Source organism: Elgaria multicarinata, chromosome 8 (genome assembly GCF_023053635.1).
Source record: "Elgaria multicarinata webbii isolate HBS135686 ecotype San Diego chromosome 8, rElgMul1.1.pri, whole genome shotgun sequence".
NCBI lineage: Eukaryota > Metazoa > Chordata > Lepidosauria > Squamata > Anguidae > Elgaria > Elgaria multicarinata.
Window position 1 is genome coordinate 6742378 of NC_086178.1, and position 23895 is coordinate 6766272.

Consider the following 23895-nt stretch of genomic DNA (forward strand, 5'->3'; position numbering starts at 1 on the left):
TGATGGCCTTGTAGGCCCCTTCCAACTCTGCTATTCTATGATCATGACATAGCTGCCATCCCCACCCTATCAAACCCCAGACTACCTTCACTGCTCCATCTTAGGTCAGCTCCTACCTTGGCCTTGCTGGTGGAGGAGAAGTATTCCTCCACGAAGAGTGCCCCCAGCGCCATGCCAAAGTGCTTGTTGGCTTGGCTCAGGCACACTTTGCCCAGTTCCAGCTGCTTCTCCGCACCCTCCATCTCCTTGGCGAGCTCGTGGATGGCGTCCCGGAAGGGCGTGGACAGGTGTTCACTTAGCACCACCGCAATGCGCCACAGCATATAGTTGTGGAGGACCCTGGAATCGGAGGAGGCCAAGAGAGACGGCTTTGGGAGAGGAATCGGCTCTGTCTTCACATGGCGGCTTGTATGGAATGGCCAGAGGACGACCCATAGAGGACTCATTTAGCCAGTAGAGGCTGGTGGCTCTGATGTCAGTGGGGCGGCGAATCCGCTCCAGGTTTCAGTCAGAACCAGTCAGAACTCTAAAAGAGCTGTCCAAAGTGCTTCTGCACCTTGGAGAATTCCTTTGGAATTCTGACTGAAACCCGGAGCGGATTCGCTGCCCCACTGACATCAGAGTTGCCAGCCTCCACTGCATGTCCCCATCCCCGAGGTCCACTTTTCTATTTCCGGCAGAATCAAGCAGACCGGCTTTACCGGCCTGCATCCCCTGCAGAGTTTCAGCCCCTCCCGCTCTTCCAAGCAGCACTTGGACTTCCCTCCTCCCTCCCCTTACCTGATTGGCGTGGAGTGGATGAGGGCAGAGACCCGCTGCATGTAGTCGGTGGCCAGCAGCACCACTTCCTCGTCCTCGGAAAAATTCTCGTGGAATATCCTGTCGAGGAGTCGCTTCCATTTCAACTGGCGGAGGTAAAAAGAACGGCCGCCGTTACTGCCGGCGGAGTCACCGGCAGCCTGTCCCGTTTCCGCCCATGTGGCCACGGTGGCACCCGGACCTTCCGGGTTCTGGGTGGCTTTGGGGGTGGCTTTTGCCACGACACAGGCTCTGAACAACAGACCCGGCCACGGACACTCCCTGCTCAAGCCAAGCACCACCGCTTGATACGCCTGAGGCGAGGGACAAAAACCACCTTCCTCCAAACTATGTGGAGAAAGGGGTTTAAATGGAGATGGATTTCAATATATAAAATAAAACACTGTGAGTTATATGTGCTGAGGGGAATGATTGTCAGAGTGGGTGCTAAATGAATAAACTTCAGAGGATAAATGCCAAACAGACACGTGGGATTTTTGTGGTAGTTAAAAACAAAATAATTAAAATTTATTTTTAAAAGTTCACAAGCTTTGTTTCAAATTAAAACATTTAAAACCCTTTTTGAAACCTTTCATCCAATCCTTTCACTCATTCACATACACGCCTTCCTTTCTCTCACACAATCACTCTTGAGCTTTCTTTATTATCGGTATTGTTTAATATACGTCAACTAGGTGCACACCATACTCCAAAGACACCACTCTCTACACTGAACCTCAAATTTCCAGGACTTAAGTACTCTAAACACAGAGAGCACTAAAGACTCTAAGAGGACCTAAAAGTCCCCCTCAATCCCCTCCGTCCTTCCCTTATATATCACTCCTCCCCTTCCCCAGACATTCTAACTCCGCCCACTCAGGCCAACATTCTAAGAACCACAGACTTACAAACTGCAGACATACATTTGGGAAGTGACTTGTGGGGTGTAACGCCACAGCTTTCTCATGCCTTGATTGGGGCAGGCAGTGCATGGAACTGGAATCAACCTTCTTCCAGTTGACCCGAGCGGTGAGAAGTTTCAGGGATTCTAGGGCCATAGCTAGATGGGGCGAAATCCCAGGGCGATCCCCAGGATCGTCCCTGTGTGTTGACATGACGCACAGAGGAACCAGGGATCAAGGAGGGATGATTCCTCCCTTGCCCTGGGATCTCGCCCTACCCTTTGAGCCGAATTTTTTCCGCGGTCCCGGGCTGATCCCAAGACCGCGGAATGTGTGACCGAGCGTCGTGGTTTATTCCAGTTCCTCGCGAGGAGCCGTGCAGAGGTCCCATCATGCGCATCTTCTTCTTTAAGAAAAAAACAAAATGGCAGGTGCAACACCTCTCCCTCTGTGGTCATCACGTACTGCGTGTGATCAGAAGGGGAGTTCTCATGATAAAAATATCATGAGATCTTCACCCCTCCGTCCCACTAGACTGCTAGGTCTAGCTAAGGCCCAGGACTCACCCAGGATGCACCTTCCTTGGAAATTGGTCCCTGGACACTTACAGTGTCCAGGGACCAATTTTATAGTGTTTTGTATTTGTGTTGTACCCCGCCTCGATCCAGAGGGAGAGGTGGGCAAGAAATAAATATTTATTTAATAATAATAATAATAATAATAATAATAATAATAATAATAATAATAATAATTTTTTCAGCCCCAGGGCCAAAAGACAACAAATATTTATTTATTTATTTATTATTTCATTTCTATACCGCCCAATAGCCGAAGCTCCCTGGGCGGTTCACAAAAATTAAAACTATGAAGAGCATAATAAACCAACCAACAATTTAAAAACACAAATACCAATACAATATAAAAAGCACGACCAGGATAAATACCAGCATACTTTAGCTTTCCCCAGCATTCGACGATCGGATGCACATATTTATTATTTGATGATATAAAATGCTTATTTTGTTGTTTGGGATTCCGGCGTACTTTGGCTACGAGCAGTAAAGCTTGTAAGCCGTGGTTATTATTTTCCTTCTTTAGAAGCTGAGCGGTTGCCTGCTTTGCCAATTACACTTGGGAAGGATCATGGGGCTCTAAAATTGAAGAAGTCTGTGTTATGTGCATGACTTCTGAGCGGTGGAAACTCAGGGCCTCCAGTGCTTACCCATAGTTCATTTTTCCTAGACATTCATCACTTAAAGCACTTTTGTGATAGAAGTCTTACCGTCGCTGTATCGTGCTCCCACCACCCTGCTCTTTCCCCTTACCTTCACCGCCTAGCCATGTGGCCAGAGGAAGCAACCGATTCAGCACTTCAGAAAGCCCACCAGGCCAAAATGCCTGGCTCTGAGGGAGTCCTTCCTCAGAGCCAGGCATGGGAGGGATGTCCCAGGACCTTGCTTGTACATTTCTGGACGTGATGGGTGGGTGATCCAGACAGCAAATGGAGGAAGTGGCAGCAGGCCCTCCTGACCAGGGCAGGGGTGGAGGGAGCGGTGCAATTCATTGTTCCTCCCACCTGGGGTGGGTGCTTCATCCCGCATCCTGGGAGGGCCAGCCCTGGCCCTGACTAACAATTACACCATTGGTTTTGCTTCCTTCCATTGTTCTCACCCGAGACTCATTGTTCTCACCCCATTTTGTAGGGAGGGGGAAGAGGAAGGTAACCCCCCCTTCCAGAATAGTCTTGTGAGAGGAAGACAAGACGAGACATCTCCACCCATCAGGCCTTCTTGGCCCATCCCAGCGCCCCTTGAAATACATCAACGTTATCAGCCATCATCTGTCTATTGTCTGGCCTTGGAGAGGTGTGGCCTCCCAGAATCTGCGCTATTTACAGAAATATGACAGTGTAGGAAGGGAACCTGGATCTGTTTGCAATCACAGGCACTGGGTTCATGCAGACCAACCCCAATCCCATAATACTAGAACAGTTGAATTGGCCAAGGAGGACTGGGTGGTCCAGCTCAAGCAGACGGTCCTCCTTTTTTTTGCCCATACAGTCATGTCCCACCAAGTAGAACGTTGTGGTGACCCTTCTGTGGTGACCCACGGGAGATTCAGCACACCTCATTTGTCTTTGCTGACTGGCCCATTCCTGAGATGCTTAGCGTCAACTTCCATCACCCCAAACTTACATTAGGTGTGATGCGCTGCAGCTCCCCCAGGGTCACCTTGTTGTACATGGAGTTGATGTCCCTGCGCAGGTCGTCGTACTCTGAGACCGTGATCTGTGAAATGGGCAGAGGGAGGAAACGGACGGCATGATTCTTCCTCTGCGCTGTGCCTGCTTAGGACCAGAACTGACACGAAGGTAGGGAACTGGGTGGGTCATAGACTCATAGAATAGTAAAGTTGGAAGGGGCCTATAAGGTCTTCAAGTCCAACCCCCTGCTCAATGCAGGACTCCACCTTAAAGCATCCCTGACAGGTGGCTGTCCAGTTGCCTCTTGAATGCCTCTAGTGTGGGAGAGACCACAACCTCCCTAGGTTTCATTGTTGTCCTGCTCTAACAGTCAGGATTTTTTTCCTGATGTCCAGCCGGAATCTGGCTTCCTTTAACTTGAGCCCGTTATTCCGTGTCCCGCACTCTGGGAGGATTGAGAAGAGATCCTGGCCCTCCTCTGTGTGACAGCCTTTTAAGTATTTGAAGAGTGCTCTCATGTCTCCCCTCAATCTTCTCTTCTCCAGGCTAAACATGCCCAGTTCTTTCAGTCTCTCTTCATAGGGCTTTGTTTCCAGACCTATCAGGCTAGGCCATTACTCCAAGGGTAGGTGAGGTGGACAACCAAAAGCCACAGCAGCAGCAATGAAGGGGATTAAAGAAAACAGCTGTAAAAGCCAAAAGAAAAAAAAACTAACCCCGCCAATGTTTACAGCAACCTAGACTCTTCTCTTTATCAAGGGCAGTTGGTTTCCTCAAAACTTCCATCAATGAGTCAGAAGCAAGGAGCTGTATGCATTAATTCAAAGTTTTGAAGAAATCAATTGCCCTTGATAAAGAGAAGATTTCTCCAGTCGTTGTGGACTATAAACATTGTCACAGCTGTCTTTTCTGTTGTGATTAGGTAGGGAGTCCCTCCATCTACCTGCATTTGGCTTTGGAGATATGACCGAATGAGTAAAAAAATCATTTTCTTCATGCTAATTAGGGAATACTCGACTACTTAGCCCAGGCTTCTCCAGTCTGGGCCATGTAGATGTGTTGGACTACAATTCCCATCATGCCCAGCCAGCATGATGGGGGCTGTAGTCCAACACATCTGGAGGGGACCAGGATGGAGAAGGCTGTCCTGCTTGATTGCGCTGAAAACCTCTCTGGAAACTTCCCCTTCTTTTAAGAGAGGAGAAATATGAGAGTTAAACGTCTAGAACTATTTAACCTTTGGTTGTGAAAAGGGAAGTGGCTTTTGTCATTGTGGTTAAATTAAGCAAAATAAAAGTGTTTGCAAACTGCAAGTTTTAACATTTTGAGCAAAGGGTCTGTCTATCACTCACTTGCCCTGTCTACGCAACAAATCCATTTTATAACACTTCAACCGGAGGGGGAAATGGACGTTAAGCCAGCATGGATTAGCAAACCCGGGAATTTAATGCCCCAGACTCACACAAGCCTCTTCCTAAAAACTCCCTAAGAATTTCCAGCTCAAAACTCAAATGATAGATGCAGATTTTGATACCTTCGGTTTTTCAGGTGACCCTAGCAAATTAAAAAACCCTGTGAGGGATGCCCACCGATGCAGACTTGACAGCTGAGCGGAGGCATTTCGCCATCCTACCAGCACATTCATTTCAGACCCCCCCCTCCATGCCCACAGAGAAGATTGTTTGCATAAGAGCAGGATGGTTCTCCTGGGAAAAGTGGTAAAATCATAGAATAGCAGAGTTGGAACGGGCCTACAAGGCCATCGAGTCCAACCCCCTGCTCAATGCAGGAATCCACCCTAAAGCATCCCTGACAGATGGCTGTCCAGCTGCCTCTTGAAGGCCTCTAGCGTGGGAGAGCCCACAACCTCCCAAGGGAACTGGTTCTATTGTCGTACTGCTCTAACAGTCAGGAAGTTTTTCCTGATGTTCAGCCGGAATCTGGCTTCCTTTAACTTGAGCCCGTTATTCCGTGTCCTGCACTCTGGGAGGATCGAGAAGAGATCCTGGCCCTCCTTTGTGTGACAACCTTTGAAGTATTTGAAGAGTGCTCTCATGTCTCCCCTCAATCTTCTCTTCTCCAGGCTAAACATGCCCAGTTCTTTCAGTCTCTCTTCATAGGGCTTTGTTTCCAGACCCCTGATCATCCTGGTTGCCCTCCTCTGAACATGCTCCAGCTTGTCTGCGTCCTTCTTGAATTGTGGAGCCCAAAACTGGATGCAATACTCTAGATGAGGCCTAACCAGGGCCGAATAGAGAGGAACCAGTACCTCACGTAATTTGGAAGCTATACTTCTTTTAATGCAGCCCAAAGTAGCATCTGCCTTTGTTGCAGCCATATCGCACTGTTGGCTCCTATTCAGCTTGTGATCTACAACAATTCCAAGATCCTTCTTGTTTGTATTATTGCTGAGCCAAGTATCCCCCATCTTGTAACTGTGCCTTTGGTTTCTATTTCCTTAATGTAGAACTTGGCATTTATCCCTATTAAATTTCATTCTGTCTAGTCCTGGTGTTATTTAACTGGGCAGTGGCATTTTGTAGTTAATTCTTTTAGCTATTTTAAATTTTGTCTGTTTTAATTTGGTTGTAAGTCTCCTTGAATCTTTTATTGAGAAAGGAATCTAGGAAATCTAGGGTAACCCTATGGAAAGGAGGACAGGGCTCCTGTATCTTTAACAGTTGAATAGAAAAAGGAATTTCAGCAGGTGTCATTTGTGTGCATGCAGCACCTGGTGAAATTCCCTCTTCGTTGCAGCAGTTAAAGCTACAGGAGCCCTGCCCTCTTTTGTATCTGGTCCTTCTAGTATAGCTCCTGCAGCTTTAACTGTTATGGTGAAGAGGGAATTTTACCAAGTGCTGCCTGCATACAAATGACACCTGCTGAAATTCTCTTTTCTACACAACTGTTAAAGATACAGGAGCCCAGTTCTCCTTTCCGTATGATCACCCTAAAGAAATTATCCTCTTCTCCATCCTCATCATCGTGAGCTCTGATCCTGAGGGTTGGGACTCATGAGCTGCCACCCAGGATAATTGCTGGTGAGATGATCTGGCCTGGTCATATTGGTCTCCTCCCATGTGAGGCCAGCACCAGGCCTGGTTCCTAATTCTTCTGACCAGGAAGACCCAGCCATACGCTGTGGTCAAGCAGGAGGACAGTGCCGCACGTACTCACGTTAGCCAACCTCTGCTCCAGGTGCAGGATCTCCTTGGCTTTCTGTTCTACATGCTCAGCTCCCAACAAGCCCAAGAGACGCTCCATGAAGACCCGATAGGCAGCCAAGATCTGAGGAGAGAGGAGGCAGCAAAAGGACCAGTGAATCAAGGCAAACTGCCCAGATTTCCCAGCGGTTGTGGGAAGGCTGTGATGGCCACTTCCAGGTTTCTGTGGGCCCTTGGCCAAGAGAACCTCAATGGACACCCCCCCCACACCTGCTCCCTCAAAGAGCCTCCTTTCTCATCCCCACTGTCACCAAGAACTGGACGCAATACTCTAGATGAGGCCTAACCAGGGCCGAATAGAGAGGAACCAGTACCTCACGCGATTTGGAAGCTATACTTCTATTAATGCAGCCCAAAATAGCATTGGCCTTTCTTGCAGCCATATCACACTGTTGGCTCATATTCAGCTTGCGATCTGCAACAATTTCAAGATCCTTCTCGTTTGCTGAGCCAAGTATCCCCCATCTTGTAACTGTGCATTTGGTTTCTATTTCCTAGATGTAGAACTTGGCATTTATCCCTATTAAATTTCATTCTGTTGTTTCCAGCCCAGCGCTCCAGCCTATCAAGATCACTTTGAAGTTCGTTTCTGTCTTCTAGGGTATTAGCTATTAGGGTGACCCTATGAAGAGGAGGACAGGGCTCCTATATCTTTAACAGTTGCATAGAAAAGGGAATTACAACTGGGGTCATTTGTATCTATGGAGAGCCTGGTGAAATTCCCTCTTCATCACAACAGTTAAAGCTGCAGGAGCTATAGAATCATAGAATCATAGAATAGCAGAGTTGGAAGGGGCCTACAAGGCCATCGAGTCCAACCCCCTGCTCAATGCAGGAATCCATCCTAAAGCATCCCTGACAGATGCCTGTCCAGCTGTCTCTTGAAGGCCTCTAGGGTGGGAGAGCCCACAACCTCCCTAAGTAACTGATTCCATTGTCGTACTGCTCTAACAGTCAGGAAGTTTTTCCTGATGTCCAGCTGGAATCTGGCTTCCTTTAACTTGAGCCCGTTATTCCGTGTCCTGCACTCTGGGAGGATCGAGAAGAGATCCTGGCCCTCCTCTGTGTGACAACCTTTTAAGTCTTTGAAGAGTGCTCTCATGTCTCCCCTCAATCTTCTCTTCTCCAGGCTAAACATGCCCAGTTCTTTCAGTCTCTCTTCATAGGGCTTTGTTTCCAGACCCATGATCATCCTGGTTGCCTTCCTCTGAACACGCTCCAGCTTGTCTTCGTCCTTCTTGAATTGTGGAGCCCAGAACTGGACGCAATACTCTATATAAAGCCTAACCAGGGCCGAATAGAGAGGAACCAGCTGCAGCTACAAGTTTCAATTCCCTTTATTACAGTCAACAGACCAATAAAACATATAAAAACCCATAATAAATATTTTAAATACATGAAAATAAAACAGAGTATGATTACATGAGCCTCCTTAAAGTTCTGCGCTAGAAGCAAAGGAAAGTCCTGCCACCATAACTGATCTGGTAAGGATTGCGTGATTAAGAAATTTAGCAACTTGTTCGGTGGTATGCTTGTTTTGAGCCTGTAAAAGGACCGACATAAGGGTCACGGACGATCGTCCAGGTAATCGTTGCGTGAAAGGATGGATAAGGGCTTTTCTTGCCTCCTGATAGAAGCTGCAGTTGAATAATACGTGGGAGATAGATTCCACCTCCTCGTTGTTACAGGGGCAGCATCTATCTCAGCCTTCCTCAACCTGGGGCGCTCCAGATGTGTTGGACTACAACTCCCAGAATGCCCCAGCCAGCTCTGCTGGCTGGGGCATTCTGGGAGGTGCAGTCCAACACATCTGGAGCGCCCCAGGTTGAGGAAGGCTGATCTATCTGCTAGTGGGACTTTCCCAAATCTGCCCTCCGTTACCCTAGAAGGCATAGCATTAAGCCTTGCTAGGGAAAATGCCCGCCTATATTTGGGTATAGATAACCAGCTTAAATACAGAGGTACACTATTTTGGTCGTGATCCCATAGCCCCAAGGCATACGGGGAACATGGGCCCCGTGCAGCTTGCTGTAATTCCTGAGTATCAATATCCAAGAGTCTCTGCTTAATGATCCTTTTGGTGCTACCCAGGTCCAGGGATAACAGATGGCCCTATGGTGGTAAGCTTTAGCTGAACTGCTTTCAGCTACACTGTGACCAGATTTCAAAGAGGGCAGGGCACCTGCAGCTTTAACGGTTGTGATGAAGAGGACATTTCACCAGGTTCTCCATAGATACAAATGACATCATTTATACAAATTCCCTTTTCAATACAACTGTTGAAGATACAGGAGCCTGGTCCTCCTTTTCATATGGTCACCCCATATCCCACTCCTTCTCACCACTGCCACTGTCTGGGCTGGAGCAAGAAGAAGTTCAATAGGCAGTTTACAGTGGTCAACAGGAGGCACAAGTCTAATGGGGTCTTATCAGTGGGCCCCAGCTAGAGTGTGGGGCCCTCAGTAGGTACCCTACCATGTAGGGTGACCATATGAAAAGGAGAACAGGGCTCCTGTGTCTTTAAACAGTTGCGTAGAAAGGGGAATTTTAGCAGGTGTCACTTGTATATATGGAGAACCTGGTGAAATTCCCTCTTCATCACCACAGTTAAAGCTGCAGGAGCTATACTAGAGTGACCAGATTTAAAAGAGGGCAGGGCACCTGCAGCTTTAACTGTGGTGATGAAGAAGGAATTTCACCAGGTTCCCCATATATACAAATGACACCTGCTGAAATTCCCTTTTCAATACAACTGTTAAAGATACAGGAGCCCTGTCCTCCTTTTCATAGGGTCACCATACTATCATGCCTACCCTTGATGCCATAGATAGTCGTGGTACTGTGAAGACACAGCAACGTTCTTCCCCGATCCTGTCATTTTAGGGCATGGCTGGCATTGGCACCACCCAGCATCTTTGTGCAGCTGCTGGGGTCCAAGTGTCCTGGCAGTGGTCTCCAGTGGTGATGCCTGCCCTGGCTCCACTGGCTTCCACACCTATGATGACCTCCTCCTATGTCTCTTGCCTTCTCCCTCCGCCACGAGCTTCTTTGGTGACAGCAGCTGGGGAGCAGCAGCTGGAAAGCTCCCTCGCATTTTGAATTCCCACAATGCACCAGGGTTAGGGTGACCATATGAAAAGGAGGACAGGGCTCCTGTATCTTTAACAATTGCACAGAAAAGGGAATTTCAGCAGGTGTCATTTGTATGCATGACGCACCTGGTGAAATTTCCTCTTCATCACAACAGTTAAAGCTGCAGGAGCTATACTGCAGCTATACTGTGACCAGATTTAAAAGAGGACAGGGCACCTGCAGCTTTAACTGTTGTGATGTAGAGGAAATTTCACCAGGTTCTCCATATATACAAATGACACCTGCTGAAATTCCCTTTTCAATACAACTGTTAAAGATACAGGAGCCCTGTCCTCCTTTCCATATGGTCACCTTAACCAGGGTGCCCAATGTAGCATGACCCCAGGGCATTGGGCAGGGGTGGAGGCAGGAGGGGGCGTGGCTCAGTGACAGGGCATCTGCTTCGTATGCAGAAGGTCCCAGGTTCTCGATCCCCAGCATCTCCAGATAGGCCTGGAAAAGCTCTTGCCTGAAACCTTGCTGCCAGTCAGTGTCGGCAATGCAGGGCTAAATGGGCCAAGGGGATAAGGCAGCTTCCAAATTTCTTATTGTGGGGAATTAAAACGGCTGGCGGCGTCCCAAAACCAGCTGCTTTGAGAAGATAATCAAACAGCGAGGGGGGCCTCAGTCAAGGAGGATCCTTGCCAATCCCTCTCTAATCTGGATCGGTCCTATTTGCAGGATCTATCCCATAAGGAGCTGGGGTGGGAATGAGCATAAACACGCCACAGTAGATTTACTTGTAACCCCTATAGTAGGGTGACCTTATGAAAAGGAGGACAGGGCTCCTGTATCTTTAACAGTTGTATTGAAAAGGGAATTTCAGCAGGTGTCATTTGTATATATGGGGAACCTGGTGAAATTCCCTCTTCATCACAACATTTAGAGCTGCAGGTGCCCTGCCCTCTTTTGAATCTGGTCACTCTAGTATAGCCCCTGCACCTTTAACTGTTGTAATGAAGATGGAATTTCCCCAGGTTCCCCATATATACAAATGACACCTGCTGAAATTCCCTTTTCTATGCAACTGTTAAAGATACAGGAGCCCTGTCCTCCTTTTCACATGGTCACCCTACCTATAGAGTAGATAGTTTAGTCCTTTGAGCGGAGTCCTCACTCAGAGGGAGGGCTAAGAGAAGTAACAACCTAAAAAGGGACTCAGGGCTCATCTACACCAAGCAGGATATTCCGCTATGAAAGCGGTATATAAAAGGCAGGAGCCTGCTTTATTAGGGTGACCATATGACCGGCAAATCCGGGAGGGGGGGGGAATCCGGGAGGGGAGGGGGAATCCGGATTTTTTTCCAAAGAGCAGCTCTAATGGGAATTAACAAAAATGCTTATAACTCCATCATTTTTTAAGATAAAGACATGAAACTTGGCACAACGGTAGCTCTTAGGAAGGGCTTTAGTCATACCAAATTTGAAACAGATCCGTTCATCCATTGATTTTTTAGGAATTTTTTAAAAATTGAGGTTTTAAAATTATTATTTTTTAAACTGTCATTTTTAAAGATAAAGAGCTGAAAGTTGGCACCATGATAGCTTTTAGTTAGAGCTTTAGCCATACCAAATTTGAAACAGATCCGGGGCCAGTAGCAAACCCTGTTAACAACAACAGCAGCTTGCAATGAGTGAAGATACAGTCAGAAAAGATATTTGAGGGAAGGGGAGAATGTAACACACAGAGTATAGCAAAAGCTTCAAAGTACAGCAAAACCTACAAAAGTAGGAGTGAGTGAAGTTAATTTCAGATACATTGAATCTCTCACTTGTTCTTTATTTCAGTGATTTTAACATTAAGATGTTATGAAGAAGAGATTTGTCTTAAATGTGTGCTGTAAAATCAGACATGTGACCAAGGCTATGTTTGGGTGGGCACGCCCCCTTGGTACTGGACACGCCCCCTTGGGGGGGCGACCATGTTGTCCTCCTTTTTGGTTTCCAAAATATGGTCACCCTAGCTTTATAGCAGTACTGAAGAGCACTGCAGGATCTACACTACTGCTTTATAGTGGTAATGAAGTGCACTGACAACTGTTGGGGCCGATAACACAACTACACCAAGCAGGATATAACACTATGAAAGTGGTGTGAAAGCAGGATGTTGTATGTGTCACGGGCCCCAACAGTGGTCAGTGCACTTCAATACCACTATAAAGCAGTAGTGTGGCTCCTGCATTTTATGCACCGCTTTAATACCACTTTCATAGTGGAATATCTGCTTGGTGTAGCTGAGCCCTCGGGTTGTTCTGCTGAAAGCGATTGCTCTATCATTATGTAAAAGGTAAATTGAACTGTGTTTTGTGTGTACAGTAGAATTTCAACGGGATGGAGACTGGAGAATCATCTTTGCGTCATTGGTATTCGTCACAATTAATTATTTTATAATCGCAGGGCTAATAACATTGAACAACAATGTTGAGTTACAAATTGAGGATTGCCCTGTGAATTAAAGTTAAGAAAGTCTACAAAAGGAGCTTCCGAAATACTCAGCATCTAGAGATACAAAAACTCTCGGGACTGAACTACGGAGAAAGGTATTGTTTGACATAGAAAGACTAATTGTGGCACGTTCTGAAATGTGATGCTTACTAAAGACATATTTTGTTCAAGTTATATTTTTGCTAGTTTATTCTAATTAAGCCCCATAGGACCCACACGTGTAGAAGTTATACATGCACACTCTTCTCTCACCTTTTCACTTTCCTCATCCTGTCCCAGGTAGAGGGTTCTCTCGGACAACGTCAACCCATCTTGATCAATCTGCGACAGTGGAGAGAAAATCTGTTAGGCCCTCACCCTAGATGGAAAACAAGACTTCCTTTGTCCCTCCATCCTCCCCCCCCCCCCAAACTCCCAGACAGGAGTTATAAGGTTGCCCAGTTTCTCCCCTTGAGATTCATTCCATAAAAGCAATTAATTGTGTGTCACGGGGAGGGGAATTGCTTAACAGGGATGGAAAAGGAAAAGAACTCCTTATTTCTTTCCCTCCCTTATAAAACCTTCCTCTGCTGTGCTACAGGGCGATGGAGGGATCAGGTTTTGGGCTGGCTGCCAGCCCCGTGTCTGAGGATTTTACTGTTGTATAGTAGAGGTGACTCTGGAGAGTGGGAAAGGGAAAATGTGTCCTTTTTCCTTCCTTTCCTCCTGAAATTTCCCCATATAGTGTGGGGAGAGGAGTTTTAAAACACACACACACACACACACACACACACACACACACACACACACATCAAAACTAATATTCCTCTGTCCAGCGTACTTATATGAAGCTTCCAGGGGCTTCAATTGGCCATTTTCCTCTCCCAACCTTCCCCTTCGTTTGATTCCCCCCACCCCATACTGACACCTTAGTAGCGAACACATGGGTTCCTCTGGCAAAGGTATTAGGAACGTAAGAACGTAAGAAGTGCCCGGATGCTGGATCATAGAATCATAGAATCACAGAACAGCAGAGTTGGAAGAGGCCTACAAGGCCATCGAGTCCAACCCCCTGCTCAATGCAGGGATCCACCTTAAAGCATCCCTGACTTATGGTTGTCCAGCTGCCTCTTGAAGGCCTCCAGTGTGGGAGAGCCCACAACCTCCCTAGGTCACTGATTCCATTGTCGTACTGCTCTAACAGTCAGGAAGTTTTTCCTGATGTCATTATTATTATTTATTTTATTTTTTAATTATTTATTTATATAGTAATGTACATGTCCATCAATGTACATGTCCAGATGGAATCTGGCTTCCTTTAACTTGAGCCCGTTATTCCGTGTCCTGCACTCTGGGAGGATCGAGAAGAGATCCTGGCACTCCTGTGTGACGACCTTTTAAGTATTTGAAGAGTGCTATCATGTCTCCCCTCAATCTTCTCTTCTCCAGAACATGCCCAGTTCTTTCAGTCGCTCTTCATAGGGCTTTGTTTCCAGGCCCCTGATCATCCTGGTTGCCTTCCTTTGAACACACTCCAGCTTGTCTGCATCCTTCTTGAATTGTGAAGCCCAGAAGTGGACGCAATACTCTAGATGAGGCCTAACCAGGGCCAAATAGAGAGGAACCAGTACCTCACGTGATTTGGAAGCTATACTTCTACTAATGCAGCCCAAAATAGCATTGGCCTTTCTTGCAGCCATATCGCACTGTTGGCTCATATTCAGCTTGTGATCTACAACCGTTCCAAGATCCTTCTCGTTTGTAGTATTGCTGAGCCAAGTATCCCCCATCTTGTAACTGTGCCTTTGGTTTCTATTTCCTAAATGTAGAACTTGGCATTTATCCCTATTAAATGTCATTCTGTTGTTTTCAGCCCAGCACTCCAGCCTGTCAAGATCACTTTGAAGTTTGTTTCTGTCTTCCAGGGTGTTAGCTATCACACCCAATTTTGTGTCATCTGCAAATTTGATAAGCGTTCCCTGCACCTTCTAATCCAAATCATTAATAAAAATGTTGAAGACCAAGGGTCCATCTAGTCCAGCACTCTGTTCACACAGTGGCCAACCAGCCATCGGCCAGGGATGAACAAGCAGGACATGGTGCAACAGCACCCTCCTGCCCATGTTCCCCAGCAACTGGTGCACACAGGCTTACTGCCTCGAATACTGGAGATAGCACACAACCGTAGCCATTGATAGCCTTCACCTCAGATGAGTTACTCTACTATTTGCTCATCTCTGTGTCCATGCCCTCAACATTGTGTCAGCTGTGCCATTTGGGAATTTTAGACTCTGGACATAATGGTCTTACAGACCCCCCTCTCCCCACCTCACCCCTTTAGATGGTAACATGCATTTATGCACATCAGTGGAGGCTGGTGGCTCCAATGCCACCAGGATGGTGAATCCAGTCCAGATTTCAGTCAGAACTCTAAGGGAGCTGTCCAAGCACTTTTGATAGCTCCTTTAGAGTTCTGATTGGTTTTGACAGAAACCCGGAGCGGATTCACTACCCCGCTGGCATTGGAGCCACCATCCTCCACTTCTGCACTTACTTAAAAAGGCAGTGTTGGGTGGAGGTGTTCATTCTGCTGAGTGGGCCCCCAGATCTCTGCCCTAAAGTCTCACCGTAATGGTGTCCCTGCCTCCCGTAAGTCTAGAAGCTCACAGGTCCTTCTCAGGGTAATAGGCCGGGTGTTAAAATTTCTTTTCCTTGTCATTTACAAACGTCTACACTTCTGTGTCCTTGGGAGCACCTTGGGTGCATGAAAACCACTCCTTTTTTGGGGGGGTGGCCCCAATGTCTCTTCCAAAGTGATAGGCAATTGACCACCCAAGTCTGCTGTTAGATAGGGTGACCCTATGAAAAGGAGGACAGGGCTCCTGTATCTTTAACAGTTGCGTAGAAAAGGGAATTTCAGCCGGTGTCATTTGTATGAATGCAGCACCTGGCGAAATTCCCTCTTCATCACAACAGTAAAAGCTGCAGGAGCCCTTCCCTCGGGTGACCAGATACAAAAAAGAACAGGGCTCCTGCAGCTTTAACTCCTGGGATCAAGAGGGAATTTCACCAGGTGCTGCATGCATACAAATGACACCGGCTGAAATCCCCTTTTCAATACAACTATTAAGAGATACAGGAGCCCGGTCCTCCTTTCCATAGGGTCACCCTACTGTTAGAGAGAATGGTGATCTATTATTGGTAGAAAGTTAATTATGAAGATGGAAAGGAAATACTATCCCTTAATTAATAAATAAACAAACAGTCGAGTTTCTCATCAAAACCCCACAATCACAACTGCACAAAACCTATGTGAACCGCCCAGAGAGCTCCGGCTATTGGGCGGTATAGAAATGTAATAAATAAATAAATAAATAAATAAATAAATAAATAAATCTGTTCTCATTGCACACAGTGTTTTCTCGCCTTCACAAAATGGGCTTTGGTCCGTCTTAAAATAAACCCTGGGACGAGGCCGTGAAAGCGGCGTCTTCCCCGACAGGAGAGGCCAGCTCTGTGCTCTCAGGCGTCGGCCCACCCTGGGTCCATTCTTCCTTCGGCCAATTTTGTCGTATCTCAGAGCCTTTCCCGTACATCTGCGTGCCCCCTGCCCTCCGTTCTCTCCCGGATTTTTTCATTTCCTGTGCCTTCCAGCCCCTCCTTTCTCACTGTTGCCTGTGGGAGGCGACGGTGCTGCATACGTTTGCGTTGAGATGTGGGTGATTTGGGCCAGGAGAATCACGATTGTGGGTGCTGCTTTAGAGGCCGATCCCTCTGGCGTTGGGGCTCAGTTCCTAATAGGAGAGGTGCTGGGGTTTAAGCCCATAGGACAGCCAAACTGTCTTGTAGCCTGCCCCCCCCGAAATCCCAGATTCAAAGAGATAGTTAACTATTCCTACCAGCCACCCACTTTACCCACTGAAAGCCTCAGATAAGAGCAGCGAGAAATGAGGCGGAACAAACTCATGATGGCAAGATGTATAATAATCGGATGAGGAAATGGATGGGTGCATCCAGCCCAACCCTGGCTGCTGGCTTTTGGAGAACTGCAAAGGACCAGGGGAGAAACAATTCTCAGAAATGCCGTAATGTATTACGGCCCGACACCTTTAGGAAAACCACCTTCCTTTCCTCGGGGCCGTTCAGCCACCTGCAGAATCAAACTCCGTAGCTCTCTCATTACGGAACCAAACTCCATAGGAGGATTGACTGAGAGAGCTGAGGGGTTTAAATCCAGGCGCTTCTGGAATCTGTTCTTCTCCTAGGGGCTGTCTGTACGTGCTCAAAGCCCTGCAGTGACTGCGAATCTGCGCTGTGTCACTTGTATGACGCAGACGCAGATTTGCAGCCGCTGCTTTTCCACGAAGCCACACAGTAAAAAAAAAAATCGGACTTACCCTGACTTTTTCGGTGGGAGCAAGGTCCCCCCAGCTCTTTCATCATCTGACCTCGCTCCGTGGCCAGTCCAGGAGGCGGTCCTGGCAGAAAGCGACTGGCAATTGGTCGTGGGATGCCAAGAAGAGGGGTTCCAGTACCCAGATGACCGCCTGAAACCCCACAAGGATCACCCAATGCCACCCCAGGTAAGTGAAATCGCAGGGTTTAGAACAGCCTTCCTCAACCTGGGGCGCTCCAGATGTGTTGGACTGCATCTCCCAGAATGCCCCAGCCACTGGCTGGGGCATTCTGGGAGTTGTAGTCCAACACATCTGGAGCGCCCCAGGTTGAGAAAGGCTGGTTTAGAAGGAACACGGCACCAATTCTGCACTGTGAAGACAGGCCCCCAGGTCCTACGGAGCCTTTCCGTTATGGTTTTCGTTGTCCTTTTTTGGACAGCGCCAGCAAACAGAGAGTTGATTTGTGGATAGGTAGGCAGGCAGCATCTATTCAATGCACTCTGCACATACTCAGGCGATATGAACATACTTTTGTGTGTGTGTGTGTGTGTGTGTGTGTGTGTGTGTGTGTGTGTTGCTTTAAAATATCCAAGCCGGCTAGTTTTGAGTGGGTAACTAGTTGCATCTACTCAATGCCCAGGGGAAGACATTCTGCCCATGCATGAAGGCTGTCAACTGGTGGGGCTCTCAAGCTCAAAGCTCCTTGCTAGCAGACACACACACACACACACTCACACACACACCCCGGGCTCCCTCCCCTTCCTCCTCCACGTCCCGTCACTGCTCCTGGATGCCGTTCAAACAAAAGGCTCCCCTGTCAAGAAACAATCAGCTAATGGCGTCGTCGTCGTCTCCTCCCGCTGCTGCAGCATTGCCAGCGAAGAATCAATCACAAGACCAGTCAGAAGCACTGAAATAATTGATTTATTCAGATCACTTGGGCCTCACTGGCTTTCATCTTTGGAGCCTTGGGAACCGAGGCCTGGGAGGCTACGAAGGGGCCCAGGCGTCCCTGGAGAGATTTCACACACCCCCGGCTCCCTGGCTCAAGCAACAGCGCCCATGGGACCGCAAGCGGGGCCACGTGTCTTCCGGGGTAGCAACGCACAGGCACATGGGTAGGAAAACCATGAGCAGGATCCGAATTCAGCATCCTTAGAATTTTAGTCTTTCATTTAAAAGAAAATCAAGATGCTTTACAGAGGGGGATTGCAGCTGATGGCCCAACCCACACCAGTTCCCAGTTCCTGGATAAATTGCCTTCTGAGGGCCTTCCTCCTCTCCCCCCCCCCTCCTCCTCCTCCTCCTCCCTGCTGTTGCTGCTGATCACTCACTTAGGGTGACCCTATGGAAAGGAGGAAAGGGCTCCTGTATTTTTTGCAGTTGTACTGAAAAGGGAATTTCAGCAGGTGTCATTTGTATGCAGGCAGCACCGGGTGAAATCCCCTCTTCATCACAAGAGTTAACGCTGTAGGAGCTATATTGGAGTGACCAGATACAAAAGAGGTGCTTTCTCAAGGACCCACATAAACTTGGAGCCAGCACAAAATTCTGGATGAGATGGATCTTTGGTATAATCCCCAAAGTGTGCCTTTCTCCATCTTCTTTCTCCTTCTCCTTTCTCTTACTTCTTTCTCCTCTTTCTTTCTTCTTTCTCCTTCTTTCTTTATCTTCTTTCTCCTCCCTCCTTCTCCTAATTCTCCTCCTTTCTCCTTCTCTTTTCTCCTTCCTCCTTCTTTGTTCTTTCTCCTTCTCCTTTCTCTTTCTTCTTTCTCCTTCCTCCTTTTCCTTCTTTCTCCATTTCCTTTCTCCTCCTTCTTTTTTCTTTCGCCTCCTCCTCCTTCCTTTCTTCTTCTCTTTTCTCCTTCCTCCTTCTTTGTTCTTTGTTCTTTCTCCTTCTCCTTCTTTCTCTTTCTTCTTTCTCCTCCTTCCTCTTTCCTCCTTTTCCTTCTTTCTCCATTTCCTTTCTCCTTCTTTCTTCTTTCTCCTCCTCCTCCTCCTCCTCCTCCTCCTTCCTCCTTCCTCCTTTCTTCTTCTCTTTTCTCCCTTCTCCTTCCTCCTTCTTTGTTCTTTCTCCTTCTCTCTCTTTCTTCTTTCTCCTCCTTTCTCCTTCCTCCTTTTCCTTCTTTCTCCATTTCCTTTCTCCTCCTTCTTTCTTCTTTCTCCTCCTCCTCCTTCCTCCTTCCTCCTTTCTTCTTCTCTTTTCTCCTTCCTCTTTCTTTGTTCTTTCTCCTTCTCCTTCTTTCTCTTTCTTCTTTCTCCTCCTTTCTCCTTCCTCCTTTTCCTTCTTTCTCCATTTCCTTTCTCCTCCTTCTTTCTTCTTTCTCCTCCTCCTCCTCCTCCTCATTCCTCCTTTCTTCTCTTTTCTCCTTTCTCCTTCCTCCTTCTTTGTTCTTTCTCCTTCTCCTTCTTTCTCTTTCTTCTTTCTCCTCCTTTCTCCTTCCTCCTTTTCCTTCTTTCTCCATTTCCTTTCTCCTCCTTCTTTCTTCTTTCTCCTCCTCCTCCTTCCTCCGTCCTCCTTTCTTCTTCTCTTTTCTCCTTCCTCCTTCTTTGTTCTTTCTCCTTCTCCTTCTTTCTCTTTCTTCTTTCTCCTTCCTCCTTTTCCTTCTTTCTCCATTTCCTTTCTCCTCCTTCTTTCTTCTTTCTCCTCCTCCTCCTTCCTCCTTTCTTCTTCTCTTTTCTCCTTCCTCCTTCTTTGTTCTTTCTCCTTCTCCTTCTTCTTTCTCTTTCTTCTTTCTCCTCCTTCCTCTTTCCTCCTTTTCCTTCTTTCTCCATTTCCTTTCTCCTCCTTCTTTCTTCTTTCTCCTCCTCCTTCCTCTTTTCTCCTTCTCCTGGGCTATTGTGCTTCTTGTGTGACATTTGACAGCAGAGAGAGTCAACCTCTATCTACTTGGAGGTGGCCCTGTTTTCCAAACAGCAGTTCAAGGGCCAAGAATATATTTCACCGCACAACGTCCCCCTGATAGGGCTCTGTAATAAATTTGGCAACATTGAGCAGTGATGGCTTCCCAGTTGCGAAGCACTCTGCTGGAGCATGGGACGCATGACTTTGTAGCTGGAGCATGGGACGCATGACTTTGTAGCTGGAGCATGACATGCACCAACAAATCAAAGAGATGTGTGACACTGCGGTGGTGGGGTCTCTCTCTCTCTCTCTCTCTCTCACCCCTTTCCTCTTTCTCTCCAACCCCCTGCTCTTTAAAACAAATGGTGGCATCCACACTTCATTTCGTTTTATTCATTATTACATTTACATCCCACCTTTTTTCCTCTTGCAAGGAACCCAAGATGGCTAACATGGTCCTCCTCCTACTCTCCATTTGATCTTCACAACGACCCTGTGAGGTAGGTGAGGCTGAGAGCCAGTGACTGGCCCAAAGTCCCTCAGTGAACTTCATGGCCAAGTGGAGACTAGAACCAGGATCTACCGACACCCAGTTCAGCACTCTAACCACTACACCACACTGGTTCTCACACACAGCGGGCTCTGCTGCTTGTTCACTGGTTATGATGGCCGGTGGCTAGTAGCTACAGATATTCGTGGGATAGCCCATCTACTGAGTTGGAAGGTTGGTGAGAAATTGAACCACTTCTTTCTCCTTCTGAGTTCCGCCGGCAGCCCTTCTACTACTCCTGCTTCTTCATAGAATCATAGAATAGCAGAGTTGGAAGGGGCCTACAAGGCCATCGAGCCCAACCCCCTGCTCAATGCAGGAATCCACCCTAAAGCATCCCTGACAGAGGGTTGCCCAGCTGCCTCTTGAAGGCCTCTAGTGTGGGAGAGCCCACAACCTCCCTAGGTGACTGATTCCATTGTCGTACTGCTCTAACAGTCAGGAAGTTTTTCCTGATGTCCAGCTGGAATCTGGCTTCCTTTAACTTGAGCCCGCTATTCCGTGTCCTGCACTCTGGGAGGATCGAGAAGAGATCCTGGCCCTCCTCTGCGTGACAACCTTTTAAGGGCTTCCTCTTCTTCTGCTGTGCATGGCCAAAGCAGCTATGGAAACCGTGAGGCTGGTAGCATCACCCAATTAGAAGGATCAGGCTTTTTCTCCCTGTGTCATTCCCACTTTAGCATACAATTGTCATAAGCTCGACGTCGCCGGCGCGTAATGGATGGTTTGATTCACGGGCCCATTGTAAACTGCTGAATTCACAGTGCAAGGTCAGAAACACGAGCGCGCCTGACATCACCGGGGAGGAAGTGAGCCTGCAAGCACTGTACAAAGGGATGCGGCTTGGAGCCTGTTCAAAATCTAAAATCTTATGGTGGGGAGAGAACCAATATTATTGTATGAATCCTTGATTAAGCTGGGAATACCACAGAGACACAGAGCAATCAGGGCTTAGAGGCACCCAGCCTGGAGAGGACAAAAGAGCCACAGGTGACGCGGAACGCTGGGATATTGCTAACACCCCTGCGAAGTGAACCGGGGGGGCATAAAAGGCGCAGATGTCTGCCGGGGGGGGGGCGGAGGGAGGGAGGGAGGGTTGCCAGGAGAGAGGCTCCATTGTTTTCTTTTAAATGGGAAATTTAATCATCTGCAAAAGAAGACGGGGTCCGCGCACGCAGAGATCTTTGAATTATAGCCGTTTAAAACGTCCGTAGCTGTTTAAAATGATCTACGGCTACAGCGCTTTAAGGAATCAATGGTAAATGTGAGGAGTGGAGCGGAAGGAAAGGAAGCCAAATCTAGACATTATTTGCTTATTTCCTTAAAACATTTCTCCCCCGGCTTTCTTTTTCACACCAACAGCAGCCTCTATGCAGTGTCGCAGACAGAGCCGTCTATGCGCGCACCCCACACGCGCCGTATATATATCGTGTCATAGTGAAAGTGACCTTTTCTGCCGTCTTTGGTTTCGCTAACAACCAAAGATGCTCCCTTGGTGGGCGCGGATGCTTCGGAGATGCTTCCTGAATTAGGGTCACCCTATGAAAAGGAGGACCGGGCTCCTGTATCTTGAACAGTGGCATAGAAAAGGGAATTTCAGCAGGTGTAATTTGTATATAGGGAGAACCTGGTGAAACTCCCTCTTCATCACAACAGTTAAAGGTGCAGGAGCTATACTAGAGTGACCAGGTTTAAAAGAGGGCAGGGCACCTGCAGCTTTAACTGTTGTGATGAAGAAGAAATTTCAACAGGTTCTCCATTTACACAAATGACACTTGCTGAAATTCCCTTCTCTATGCAACTGTTAAAAATGTAGGAGCCCTGTCCTCCTTTTCATATGTTCACCCTACCTGAATGGCTTTTGACGGCCGGTGGTGACAAGCCGTTTGGATTTATTTATTCGTTTATTTATTTATTGCATTTTTATACCGCCCAATAGCCGAAGCTCTCTGGGCGGTTCACAATAATTAAAACCATTCAAAGTATAAAACAAACAGCATAAAAGCATGATATGAAATACAACATAAAAACACAACCAGGATGACATTGGCAGCGGTGCAGAAACACAAATTTAAAATGCAGATTTAAAACGGCCAAGTTAAACTTAAGTTTATAGACTGTTAAAATGCTGAGAGAATAAAAAGGTCTTCACCTGGCGTCTAAAAGAGCATAGTGTAGGTGCCAGGCGAACTCCCTTAGGGAGCTCATTCCACAGCCAGGGTGCCACAGCAGAGAAGGCCCTCCTCCTGGTAGCCACCTGTCTCACTTCTTTCGGCAGGGGCTCACAGAGAAGGTCCCCTGAGGATGATCTTAGAGTCTGGGTAGATACATATGGGATTTGCGACACACACACACACCCTGGAAGACGTGTGCTCCCCGGCTTTTGATGGCCTGTGGCTACAACTTCCAGGGAGCCGTGGCACGCCTTATACTGAGTCAGACCCGAGGTCCAGCTAGCTCAGTAGTGTCAACTCTGACTGGCAGAGACAGCTCTCAGGGTTTCAGGCAGGAATTTTTCCAACCCCACCTGGAGATGTTGGAGATCGAACCTGCTCTACCACTGAGTTATGGCTCTTTCTTGCAAGCGCCAGGTGTTCCTATACCTGGAGTTTGCAAGAATCAGAGCAGACCTGGGTGCTAAAACAGTTGCAGGGAATCCAGTTTAGCCTCCCCTCCCACCTTAACGGATGGGAGAATCGAGTTCGCATCATCACCACCTGCATAGCACTAGAGCGTACAAATGGCTTTGTATGTATTATCTTCCTGCAATCCGTACAACAACCCTGAAAGGTAGGTGAGAATTTCCTTGCAGATTGGGAGAAATGAAAAGGGCTGAGGCTGAACGAACAGCCGATGGTCACCCCGTGAGCTTGTGGCAAAGACAAAATTCAAGGCAGCGACCTCTTGATCCACACCGCTCCGCCTCTTCGTCACTACAGCACTCCACCTGTTTCCGTCAGCGCCTAACAGCCACTCACGATGGCAAGGTTAAGTAAATCAGCGCGTGGCACAGAGACAGTCACCGGTGAAACACAGCGACGGAGCGTGTTCGTCCCTTATCGCCTATTACAAAGGACTCTCCCTTTGCCTGTTCTATGAATTGGAGTCAATTAATCTTGACATGAGGCTATGGTGTCGTTTCAGCCTGAGCTGAGACCGTCTTTGAAAAGTAACGATGAGGACTGTAGCTTGGGTTCGCGGCAGAGACGCCTGCATCCGGGCAGCTCAGGCGGCTGTCCCAGCATCCTCAGAGGCAAGGCTTGGGAAAGCAGTGTGTGGTTGTTACTGCTGTTATGGGTAAAACCCTGTGGTCCGTTTGTGCTAAAAACGTGAGAGAAGGCCGTGCCTTCGGCTTAATTTAAAACAAGAAAGAGGAGGGCAGTTGTGGTCTGTCCCAATCTCTCTGGAAGCCCTGCAGCC

General features: G+C 47.7%; 1 protein-coding gene across 2 annotated transcripts in view; it reads right to left on the minus strand.

Annotated features, from left to right (window-relative positions):
• The window catches only part of ECEL1 (endothelin converting enzyme like 1), a 62271-nt gene that overhangs the window by 22020 nt on the left and 16356 nt on the right, over positions 1–23895 (minus strand). For both annotated transcript variants that reach the window (XM_063131421.1, XM_063131420.1), the window contains exons 2-6: positions 12957–13025; positions 7081–7191; positions 3896–3988; positions 781–905; positions 117–339 (exon numbers count right to left, since the gene is read on the minus strand). In XM_063131421.1, the coding sequence (XP_062987491.1) occupies positions 117–339; positions 781–905; positions 3896–3988; positions 7081–7191; positions 12957–13025 (621 nt within the window). The remainder of the gene's footprint in view (positions 1–116; positions 340–780; positions 906–3895; positions 3989–7080; positions 7192–12956; positions 13026–23895) is intronic.